We start from the raw sequence: 12,653 nt of genomic DNA, 5'->3' as shown, positions 1-12,653 counted from the left end.
GTGGGCATCTGCTCCACTGGTGACCTCCATGGGTGGCAAGGGGAAGTGGCCCTGCCATCTCACCACAGGCTGCAGGGGGTCTCTGCTCCAGCGCACCTCCCTCTCTGCGTCTCCTTCTTTCCACTGACCTCAGTGTTCGTACAGATGTTCTCTTCACAACTCCAACTCCTCCTCCCAAGTTGCCCTTCTTAAATATGTTATCACAGAGGCGCAGCCACTGTCACTAATTGGCTCGGACTTGGCCAGAGGTGGGTCCGACTTGGAGCAAGGGAAGATTTGAGAGGCTTCTCACAGGGGCCACCACTGTAGCCCCCTTTCCTGCTACCAAAAACCCCCACCACTCACTCAAACCCAAGACATGGGCAAAGGTTGATCAGACAGAGAGGGCAGGAGACTGCTGAGAAAGGAAAAATGTATCAGAGAATCAACTGGAAAGGATTGAGTTATTCAGATTAATTGGTTTTAAAACTCGAGGATGAACCAGGAAGAATTGTCTTATGGAATTATAATTCTCAAGTCAGTAATAAAACCAAACTTCAAAGAATCTGCTTTCCCACCAATTTCTGTGAGGAAACACATGGAGTTCAGCCAAAAGCATGTGAAGCACTGTACTCTAGAAGAGCAGAAGGCAGGGAGTGTGTTGAACCATGGGAGCACAGACAGACCAGTTTGGAGCTGCAACCTGTGGTGCTGCAATATGATGAGTATTTGACCTCTGTTAATGTGTGGGTGGTTTTGGTGGTGCTGTACTTATGGGTCCACATGGCTTTCTTGCACTCTGACTCACCATAAAGTGGGTAATTTCTCTTTCTAATGTTTGTCCCAGTGGATGTTTGATCATGGAAATCCTCAAGATCAGAGACACTTGTGCACTCCCCACAATCCTGCATGCACCTTGCCTTTCCTTCTTTCACCAGAGGAGTCTTCCTCAGGTGGCTGCAGATCCAGTGATGCTCAGTGATACCTCTCCAAACACAACCAAATACATTCTTTTTTTTTTCTTTTTTTTTTTCTAATTGTTATTCCTTACTCCAGGACTTCATGCCCCTCTCTAAGACCTGTAGAAGTTCAGACTGCATTTAGCATTGTCCCCTCATTCATCCTGTTTCTGCCAAAGTTGGGATAAGCCTCCGAGGCACTCCTTGGTTTCTTCTTCTCCTGACCATTTGCAGTGACCTGTATTGCGCAATTCTGAACTCCGGCACTGATCCCTCCAGGAGTCACAGTGCTCTCCAGCAGCCTCCCATCACCTTATCTCTTCCACCAAAGCTGAAGTCTTTGATGACATCATTTTGATATATAGCAATAAACAGGTTGCTGGAAATGGAGTTGCTGCCTCTTTCTTTTATTGATAGCAATGCAAGTTGGTTAGCCCCAATTCCTTCTCCAGCCACAGGGTCATCCTTTGTTTAGTGATTATTCCTTCAACTCTGAGGATGACTGTGTAGTCTTCAGCTCCAACCACCTATTTCCTTCCTCCTCCATCCAGGGGCAATCGCTCATCCCAGGTGAACAGCTCTGGATAGATCTGCTCCCTGAACCAGGCCACTGTCTGTTCACACAGGCCCCAGAAAGGCAAATGGGATTGGGGACCCACACTTAGTCTGATTTAAGCTTCAATTTAAGCCGCTGTCCTATCATAAGAGTTACCTTACTTTTTTTCTCCCCTTATACCTGAGTCTGAGAGCACTGAGTTATTGCTACATGTAGCTGACGTGAGGACAGCTTTGGCCTTCATCTGCACAAAGCAGAGGATTTCTGGAAACTGACCTTGACTGTTTGGATAGAATTCATTTGTCTCAATACAGAGATCTAGCTGAGCAAAAAAGACAAGAAGAGCCATAAGAACTTAAGAAGTGCCCTACCGAGTCTCACCATTGCTTCCTCTGCTCCATCATTCTGCCTTTAACAGACACAACAGCTGATGGTATTTAAGGACAGTGTGTGAGCTGTCTGCTTTCCACAGTCCAGTCCTTTCATATTTCACCACCACCTACAATAAAAAGATTACAGACATTTGAGATTATATCCGTGTCTATTCCCTTTAGGATCTGCTAATGAATCATAAGTTTGTTCAATTGCTTTTCACACCTTCTGATACTAGCAGCTTCCATAAGCCTCCTGTGTCAAAAATTTCCATAATTTCCCTACATGCTACATAGGAAGGGTATTTTCTTTTACCAGCATTAAATCGGTCTCCTATGATTTTCAAGGAGGGATCTTCTGTTCTAGTGTTGTGGGATTCAGTCAATAATCATAGAATCATTGAATGGTTTGGCTTGGAAGGGACCTTAAAGATCATCTATATCCACACCCCCTGCCATGGGCAGGGACACCTTCCACCAGGTTGCTCAAAGCCCCGTCCAACCTGGCCTTGAACACTTCCAGGGAGGGGGCAGCCACAACTTCTCTGGGGAACCTGCTTCAGCATCTCACTACCCTCACAGTAAAGAATTTCTTCCTTCTATCTAATCTAAATCTACCCTCTTTCAGTTTAAAACCATTTCCTTCGTCCTATCCCTACACTCCCTGATAAAGAGTCCCTCCCCATCTTTCCTGTAGGCCCCCTTTAAGTACTGGAAGGCTGCTATAAGGCCTCCCCAGAGCCTTCTCTTCTCCAGGGTGAACAACTCCAACTTCTCTTGATGCAGCCCAGGATACAGTTGGCTTTCTGGGCTGCAAGCACACATTGCTGTCTCATAGTCAGTTGTCCATCCACTAATACCCCCAAGTCCTTCTCTGCAGGGCTGCTCTCAATCCACTCTTCACCCAGCCTGTATTTGTGCTTGGGATTGCCCTGACCCATGTGCAGGATCTTGCGCTTGGCCTTGTTGACCTTCATGAGGTTTGCACGGGCCCACCTCTCAGGCCTGTCCAGGTCCCTCTGGATGGCCCATCCTTTCCCTCCAGCATGTCAGCCACACCACACAGCTTGGTGTCATTGGCAAACTTGCTGAGGCTTCACTCAATCCCACCATCCATGTCACCCACAAAGATGTTAAACAGCGCTGGTCCCAACACCGACCCCTGAGGAACGCCCCTCGTCACTGCTCTCCACTTGGACATCGAGCCGTTGATCACAACAGTTTGAGTGCGACCATCCAGCCGATTCCTTATCCACCGAGTGGTCCATCTGTCAAATCCATGTCTCTCCAATTTAGAGACAAGGATGTCATGCGGGACAGTGGCAAATGCTTTGCACAATTCTGGGTGGATGACATCAGTTGCTCTTCCCTTATCCATCAATGCTGTAACTCAATTGTAGAAGGCCACCAAATTTGTCAGGCATGATTTGCCCCTACTGAAGCCATGCTGGCTGTCACCAATCACCTCCTTATTTTCCATGTGCCCCAAATAGTTTCCAGGAGGATCTGCTCCATGATCTTGCCTTTTTTAAAAAATGGGGGTTATGTTTCCCCTTTTCCAGGGGACTGCCACTGATAATAGTCAACCAAAGGCTCAAATTCTATCACATGCAGAATATTTTAATTATGTGCCCAGTGTAGCTCCCCACAGTATAAAATCCTGTTCCAAAAGCCTTTCAGCCTGACGTCCCCCCCATTTGCCATCTGGGATAAGTCACCATCTCTGTGAAGATCTAAACAAAGTTCTGGTTGTATTAATGCATTGTCTTTCCAGCAACAGGAACATGCAAACAGGCTGTCTCATTACATCAGCCGAATGCTAAAACCTCACATCTGTCATCTGTGCCGTGTCCCTCCTTCTCCTGTAACTCTGAATGAAGCTCAAACCAATCTGCACGATGCCTGCTCTCGCTGGCAGAGACGTATTGCTAGAATATATAATGAAGTAGGCACAGATATAGAAATATACAGTGAACTCATTGCTATTACCTCTGTAAAGGAAAACCTGTCGAGCAGAAGGTTTGCCCAAGTTATCATTCACAGTGTTTTTTTAGTGAGGTTCCTCTTGTCTTGAAAGACATTTGGAAATAATACAGAGTTTCATGTTTCAGGTTCAAGAACAGTGTGAGAAACAAATGAAACCATTATTTCATAGACCTGCAACAAGCTGTAAATGGGCATATTTTAAAATATATTAAAAACATAAACAGGGGAAAATAAAAGGAAAACCAAACAGTTTGAACACCTAATACAGTGTTGATAAATCTGATAAACAGTGGAAAACAATTAATCAGTGAAGAACTGGAAGCAAAGGAACTTACAGTAAGAATAATGTGTTAGCTTATGAGAAATAAAAATGTTTCTTTGCTGTAGGTGTTTGCATTAGCCATAAATCTCCCTGCACAACCAAGTTCTTGCTGGTTCAAGTGTGGTATCTTGACACATGCCAAGCAGAAAGCCAGGGTGTTTGACTAACACTGACCCAGAGGAGAACCCAGAAGAGGCTGAGCAACAGTTTCCTTGTTGGCTGCCCTTGAAGAAGAAGGATCCACGAAGCTGGGCCAGGGAAGGCAGGGATCGGCCAGTCCCCAGAAAAGCCTGATATCACAGGAGAGGTTCAGCAGAGGTTCAGCTTTTGTTTTAGTCCCAGCTATTCAAGATTCAGAGTAGAGGAGTTTCATCTAGCCAGTTCCCTTGGTACAGTGCTACTGTGTCACACCATATGGACCATCCTTCTGCTTTCCCTTGTAATGTTCTGTTTAACAGCTCCTGCAGTGGAGACTTCCCATGTGCCTCAGGGTTCCTGTACAAAAAGAAGATGAAGACCCTTCCAGGAAGTGCTTGCTTACCATATGTGGTGTTTGATTTCCTTCTGCTGAGTCTCTTCTATCCCTGGTTGAAAGTTCTAGTCACCCAATAAAAGTCAATCATCACGTTCACCTGGGAGCTCTGTGTCAAAGACAGTTTTGCAAGATATCCTCCCCTTTGTAAATAATTCAGTGAAATAAGCATTTGTAAGAGAGCAGGAAAAGACAGCAGTTAGATGCTGCTAGTTGTGTTTCCTCGAGTACAGGAATAGGTCAGTTCTTCCAGCAGAGTAAACAGGTTCTGTCATACTTGTGCCAGTGAGGTTCAAACCATTTCTGAAGGCTTTATTCCAACTGCCCCAAGAAGTCAGCTGTATGTGTACTTTTTGCTTTGCAAACAGGAATTGACTTTATAGCCAAGGAACTCTCCTTGCTGCCTGTCTCCCTGTCTTCCCACAGCTGAAAGGTGTCTACTTTCCTGAGAGCAAGAAGCAATAATCTTCAAAACTTTCTTCAATATTCAGTGGGCTTTTTGTTTGCCTCAGGTTGCTGTTGAAGAGCACTCTCTATTTCACTGTGAATTAATTTCACAGGGCTTTGCAGTGCTGAGCAATTTTAAATGCAATAAATTAACAGTAATACAACCCTTAAATTTGCTGCTTACAGAATGAAGAGCCGATTTTTTCCAAGGATGGTCGGAAGTTTTTCTTTGTCCGAGCCATTCCCCAGGGAGGACGTGGGAAGTTCTACCACATCGCCATGTCATCATCACAGGTGACTCGCTGCCGCTGCTTTGGGTCTCACCTGATGCAGCAAGCAATAAAAAGTAGTATCTGTGCTTGTACCAGCGAGATTGGAAGGTGCAAATGCAGAATGTGGGTCTTCTGCATAAAACAAACCTTCAGTGATGCTTTACTGGGCATAAGATAACATGAATTTCCAAGTGAGATACTTAGAAGAAACAGGTCAACCAATTGTCTCTTTCTAAACAATATAATTTCTTTGGTTTATTTTTTAATGCTGCCTTAGTTGTACATAAATAAGTAAATCCCTGCACTGCCATAAAGGATTAATCAGAATCTCGTGGGTACGCTGGATTAGAGGAAGGGGTTTGAAGCTATTCTGTGCTGAATTCATCCCATTATCTTCAGTGCAGTTATGGTTAAGGTGATTCTGACTCTCTATTATTTCTATCCCTACAGATTCAAAGAAATAGGAGGGGGAGGGGGGGAAATTGCAGATGCATGGTTTATTTTTAATAGGCAATGGAGTAAAAAGAGCTCCCTTTTTCAGAAGAGAAGCTTTGCTCAGAGATCTTCTTTTAAGCCTAAAGAAATCTAATTCTCTTTTCTTTCTGGCAGCCCAATAGTAGCAGCGACAACTTAAAGTCTATTACATCTGGCGATTGGGATGTGACAAAGTTATTGGCATATGATGAAAAGAGGCATAAAATGTAAGTAAGCTTTGGTCTGACAAATCAGCGTTCCTTTGTTTAGTCGTGGACTATAGAGTTAGTTACAATGGTGTGATGCATCTGAGATGTATGAGCATAAGGAGATGGAGATGAGAGCAGGAGAAGCTGTCTCCATTTTGTCTTAACCTCTCACACCATTACATATATCTTGTCTTATTTTGACTTTCTCTGCATAGTTCAAACCCCTCTTTCTGTGACTATTAAATACATTTGTGTAGAGGAGTGATTTCTCTTGCTGCAACTTCTGATATTAACCTCTGAAAGAAAGAAGTCTATTTTCATTGACTACCTAGATAGTCAGGTTTAGAAAGAATCTTTTATTGACCTGCAAAAATATTAGTGCATCAGAAAAGTATTTAGTTAGAATACAAAAAAACCCCACTTCTTCAGACTTGCCCTTTATGCTTGTAAAATAACTTCTGTAAATGTTTACTTTTAAAAATACATTTCAAGAACTTACGTAAGAAAATGTTTGGAAGGCTTTCTGGGGTCAGATACCAGGTAAAGTTTCAAGTGGATACAATACTCTCATCTCTCAGTTTCTTAAGGTCACTGAACAGCTGAGTAAAAAGTCTCTGGGATATGACAAACTTTGAATGATCATTAAGAGCACAATGTTCCCTCAAGGCTTTGAATGCCCTCAATTACCAATAACTTCAGTAGCATATAAGGGACTTTAGCACTTGGCAGAGCTAAGTAGCAAACTAGCACCAAAGTCTTATTTGCATTTTAGCTGGCCAGTCAAGCAGAAAATACGAAGTACAATTTGTGCAGTCAAAATATACATCTAGGCAAGTGCAGTTTATTGGAAGCAGATTGGCAGGGCTGAATATTCTGCCTGATATTATGCAACCCACAAACATTACGTTTGCTCCTGTGGTCTGTCATTATTCACATGAAATGCATCTGGGGAATCAATCTGGACCCTGCGTGTTGGACTGAGGTTGGCCACCTCCAGCAGTACCTATTACCTTCAGAACCTGTCACCACACAACAGGGCTTTTGCTGTTCAGCCAGAAAAGGAGATCACCACAGTCTCAGCACAAAACAAGGGCAATGAAGTATTATTCAACTTCATACTCTGTCTTCCCTGAAAGTCCAATTCCCTTTTTCAAAGAGGATGTTTCAGTGGGTTTCACATCAGACCCCAGTTAGCTATCTATCTGGGCAAAGAATAAAAGGTGCTCAGAGAAATAAAAACTGGTTCTAGAGAAAAAAGAAAGGTGTTTAAAGGAAATTCTGAGCCATAAATCTTAAGGAAAAAATGTGAAGGTCTTTCATTTAATCACTTGATCCTTTTCTATCCACTGACATGGCCAGTCTAGGACCCAAACATTTCCATCCTTGTTTTAACTGCAGTGCAGCCTGCAACGTATTTGCTTCAGCCTCTGCAGTGATGTGTCCCTCTGTATGTTTTTCTAATTCAGTTGAAATTTTTCATGCCTTTACAAGATCAGGAAAATGGTGATGTGAATGAAGAAATTAGCAAACACCCTTCTAATGATACAATTGCCTTTTGATTTTTTTTTTCCCCAGTTATTTCCACAGCACAGAAGATTTGCCAAGAAGGCGACATTTATACAGGTATGTGTTTTGCTAACTTCACGAAGAGAACTTCCCATTTTTTCAATCCTATGTGAATCATTATATAAGCAATTGCAATAGAAACAGTTTCTTATGCGTTTGTCTTTAATGGCATTGCAATATCTTGCAATGTGTCACTGGAATAGACAGAACAGCATAACAATAATGAACAAAATGCTTGACATTTGGAAATGTTTTACGTTTAACAATTTTCTCATTTTATTGCAAATTTTAAATTGGTCTCAAGATTGATAAACTGTCACAAAACCTTCTGACAGAACTGCTTAGCACTTGAAAGAATTCAGTTACATAAACTAATGGTATAAACTGGTTTTATACTTCTAGATAGTAGTTTTCATGGAAATTTCATAGCACCTCACCTCTTCACAAAATTGAAAAGAAATAACAATATGTTATGTTTGCAAATGTTTTTCTGCAATTCCAGATGACTTTAGTATCCTCCCTAACTGTGTGTTAAGTAAAAGGCTAGTTTAATAGTAAGCTATTGGTAGTGTAGCTATTGCGAAGTATTGTGGGAGCAGATTACAAAGGGGAGGAAATCCAAACTTTTAAATAATCATTTTGGAATAATTATTCCATTCGTCCTGTTTTTCTTCTCAATCACCCTGCTGTCATCTCAGCATTTGCAATGAAGGGCAGAGCTGGTGGTAACATCAGTTGATAAGGGACAATCAGTACATTTTTCTTCTCTAACATGATGTCATACCTTTTTTCCCTCAGTGGGAAGGAAACCAGAGCGAACTAAATTACATGTAATTCAGTCATTTTTTCCTTTCACTGCACTCCACAGTGTTTTGAGAGTAGCTCAGCTCAGTGTTTATTTTCTTGAAAAAAAAAATCAAAATTATATTGACCATTCATTTCTGTTGAAATGGGAAGAAAATCTCATTTTAAAAGCTGAGTCCAGGCAGAACTGCTCAAGAGCTGCTGGCATGAGTCAAAGTGCTACCCACCCCTCCATCATGGCATGCAGCTCACTCTGGTGCCTCAGTAACCTCACCTCCCCACATAGTCAACAGGGAAAGAGATGCCCAAAATGTCAACATCCTTGACCTTACTTTGATGACACAGGGATCTTGGCCTCACATCAGGTATTTGATTTCCTGCGCTGGGTAGTTTGACCATCTCTCATCCCAGCCCAAGGGTGTCAGATCAGCAGCAACCTTGGCATATGTTCATTGACAAAGCTCCACTGGAGCTCTGACAGCTTATATCAGATGAAGATCTGCTTGGGTTGTTTTTTTTTTTCTTTTTGTGTCTGATTTAGTAGCCTTAAATGGGATCTAAGTCAGAGACAGACATGATCTGACCCTAAACAAGAACACGAGAGCTATTCAGCTCAGTCAGTAGCCCTAAACAGGTTGCTCAGCCTCATCTTTTTCTACCTTGAAATGGTAGCAAAAACCACTCATCTGCTTTACAGTAATACTGGAAAGATCTATTATTTAATATTCCTGAAGCATTTTGAAGTTTCAAAATGCTTTAGCAGTGCAAAAATGTTATTTACTAATATTTGCTAATAATCTGTAATTCATTCTTCAGCATATAGTAGACACTTAGAAAGCACTTCTGAGCATATGGAGAGGCCATGTTACCTTCGTCAGAAACAGATCCCTAAATAACAATCTTTCCTTTCTACCTGGATGTTATAAGAGCAACTGTTTAAACAACCAAAATGGGCTTTGGCCTGTGAGGCAGCTGCTAGCAAATCAGACCAGTGAGGCAACCAGTAAGAAACTTAAAGAAAACAATTCCAGCTCTTTATTGTCCGTTATAAGTAGGTGTAGAAATACCGCTCCATTGTTTCATGCCTTCATTCACCAAATAACTTCCTGTTGTGGAATTGCAACCATCATTTTCTTTTAAAAACTATACTTTCCTTCATAACCACCTGACCTTGCAAAAAAAAGATATCAGTATCCTTTTATATATTCTCCATTCTGGAAGAAAAAAAAAAAAAGCCATTACTGCTATTTAAACTCAACCAAATGGAAATGCTTTGTCTCTTACTAATGTTGGACACATTATATTTATGTTCTTGTTGTACAGTACAGTAAGGTTCAAGTAATGTTGCTTCCAGATAATATTTACTCAGTGACCTTCATGAACTTGTATTAACTTTTTCAGTGCAAGCACAAATGGAAACTTCAACAGACGGTGTCTGTCTTGTGATCTGATTGAAAACTGTACTTATTTCAGTGCATCCTTCAGTCACAATCTGGAATACTTCCTACTGACATGTGAAGGTATGTTGGGTTTTGCTATTGCACTTTTTGTGCCTAAGGATGGCAATTAGAGCCAGAATTGATAACTTTTAGATATCGTGTGTACCTGTGTGCAGCTTTGAAAGACTGGCCATAAGTATCTGTGTCACTTTGCTTTTAAAGCTTTAATCTTAACTTTTTTTTTTCTTCTGTTTTTTTTATTTTTAACTAGAAAGCAGATGTGTGCATATCTGACTATTGAAGGTAGAGGTACATTCCTCTAGCCACTCCAAGTGTACTTAAGTTAAAGTAACAACGAAACCTAGAGGCCATAAAGCATCAGAAAGTTTGTTGAGAGATAGACCAGCGAGGTGGGATTAACTGTGGTTGACTGGGACTGAGTTCCAAATGCATCAGCTCCTACCAGTACTGTGAACAGGGGGATTCAGAGTAAGTTACAATGGAAAGACAGTATGCCAAGAAAAGGCATTTTGCAGAAAGCTACCTAATGGACAATGTGAGTACAGAATATCTAGTGTTTCACTGCTCGTTCATCATAAATTTACCTTAACTTGGAGTAATGTCTAGGTCCAACAGATATTTCATTGAAAATGCCTTAGAGTATCCAAAAGGCTAAGGATAGAGGACATTTCAGGAGAAGAATCATAAAAGTCAGCTTTCTCCAGCTCTGTTAAGAATAAATTCAGAACTACATAGCCTTTAATCCTACATAATTTAATTCTGCTTAATTATCTTAAATTGCATACGCAATGCATGCACACCAGTTGTCCACTGCTATGATTGAAGCTGCTCAAATAGCTGCATGCCCTCTAAAACAAGAATTGCAAAGCAGCAAGCCAACAAGAAACACCTTATTTTCAACAGCTCAGGAGAAAACAAACATGTGTGTAACATAAAGTATATGCTGTCATAAGCAGCTGTATACTGTCTCTGCTGAACATTATCAGTCTGTTTGGTAATGCATGGACTACTGCTTCTCTGACTGACGAGTATTCATTGGTGCCAGTAGCTGTTTGTGGTGAACTCTAAGGATGAAGAAATATTTGAGATGGCAAAATAGGAAATAATGAGGATAATAAAATGGAGAAGTAGAATGGTTAGCATATTACCAAACAAAATGTCTGGACATGGATATTTGTAAAAACATGTTCTACCCCAAAGAGGGAACATGGACTGTATTTTGGGGGCATTTACAGGTATTCTAAAAAATACCTGGAAATACAGTACAGAAAAGTAGCATTAACAGTACAATGGACTAATTAACAGACTACCTGTAAATCTCTGAATCTATAGTTATGGCAGACATAGGCAGAGGAGTGTCATTTCCCAAAAAAACATTCAGGTCTATAGTAAATGTTATTATGTTTATGAAGTTTGTCTCTTTAAAAGAAAAAACCTGTACATTTTTCCTCTTGTTTTCATTTCAAGAAAAGCTGTCAGTAGCTACTGGAGACAGTGTCCATTGCCTTTGTGCCAAGATAATTGCTTTACCATAATTAGAAGCATTTTTGAATGACAAGATTAAGGTTTCTACGGGTCTTATCAACAGTTATGAGGTGATATGTTTGGGTAACGTTATATTTCATTCACGAAAACCTGCAGCGATACCTGAAGAGGTTAATGAGTTTTACTAGTGTGTACATTAATCCAAGTACAGAATATAATGATTTTGCATAACAAACTGTGGGCCAGATTCTCAGATGCTGTAAACAGTACCTCCATTATAAGGTCATTGGAGTTATATCTGTTTACATCTGCTGAGTATATCTTTGTCTGAATTTCCATCATACAGGACTAAATTCTCAAACTGTAATCTCAGAGTAGCACAAACACAACACAGCTTGAACTATGAAGCTAATGTCAATGTCTCTATTCAGATGCCTTTGCAAAATATGTGTACATGAGAAAATACAGACACCTTGGTAGGATTTCTGTTTTCAAAGATTTTACAAAAATATCAGTCCATTGCATTTGGTGGAGTTATTCCTTATTTCCATAACTGAAAGTGAGACGTCTTTCAACTTCTTTGCTTTCAAGCAGTTTACAGGAACACCTTTCTAGCACTTTTCATGTAGGATCCATCTAACGTCAGATATCTACTATGGGTACATTTACAGCAGAGACAACTCCCTTTGGTTCCTGTTACAGCTGATGTGGGTCATGTCAGTGGAAATATCTGTTCTGGATGAAATGCAGACTTCTGGATAAAAGTAATCATCCCATCAGACTTTGGTCATAGAACTAGGGTAGAGCTGTTGTGGTTTGATGGAGAATCACTTGGATCCACTAATAGGAGACTTCCTTTTCCACAGCTCCTCAGGCTGCTTAGACAGAGCTTGGCCTTACCTCGCTTTCTCAGGGTATTATTTTATTGCTCATAAGCCGTCATACTCTAGTATCTTTTTGATTAGCAGAAAAGCCTATTTATTCACATACACATATAACACATAGATGGAAAAGCTATTGACTGGGAATATATCAAGGAGCCCTGCTTACCCTGCAGTTGATCAAGCACATAGAGCAGCAGCAGCCCGCCAGATTGGACAAGTGTTTGTTTTACAACATCTGCTACCCAAGGGCTTCTGCCAGGAGTTCCCACCTCTGCTTCCCCCAGAAAATCACAGTTGAAGTCAATGTTAATAACCAGACAGTAGCAGACAGTACCTATTGCTGTTTG

The 12,653-nt window shown here is 41.0% G+C and overlaps 1 protein-coding gene across 5 annotated transcripts in view; it reads left to right on the top strand.

Annotated features, from left to right (window-relative positions):
• DPP6 (dipeptidyl peptidase like 6) overlaps positions 1 to 12,653 on the top strand; it is a 565,250-nt gene that overhangs the window by 517,238 nt on the left and 35,359 nt on the right. For all 5 annotated transcript variants that reach the window (XM_074868891.1, XM_074868920.1, XM_074868910.1 and 2 more), the window contains exons 13-16: positions 5,339 to 5,446; positions 6,034 to 6,125; positions 7,683 to 7,730; positions 9,879 to 9,997. In XM_074868891.1, the coding sequence (XP_074724992.1) occupies positions 5,339 to 5,446; positions 6,034 to 6,125; positions 7,683 to 7,730; positions 9,879 to 9,997 (367 nt within the window). The remainder of the gene's footprint in view (positions 1 to 5,338; positions 5,447 to 6,033; positions 6,126 to 7,682; positions 7,731 to 9,878; positions 9,998 to 12,653) is intronic.

Source organism: Strix uralensis, chromosome 1 (genome assembly GCF_047716275.1).
Source record: "Strix uralensis isolate ZFMK-TIS-50842 chromosome 1, bStrUra1, whole genome shotgun sequence".
NCBI lineage: Eukaryota > Metazoa > Chordata > Aves > Strigiformes > Strigidae > Strix > Strix uralensis.
This window is presented reverse-complemented; position numbering and strand designations above follow the sequence as displayed.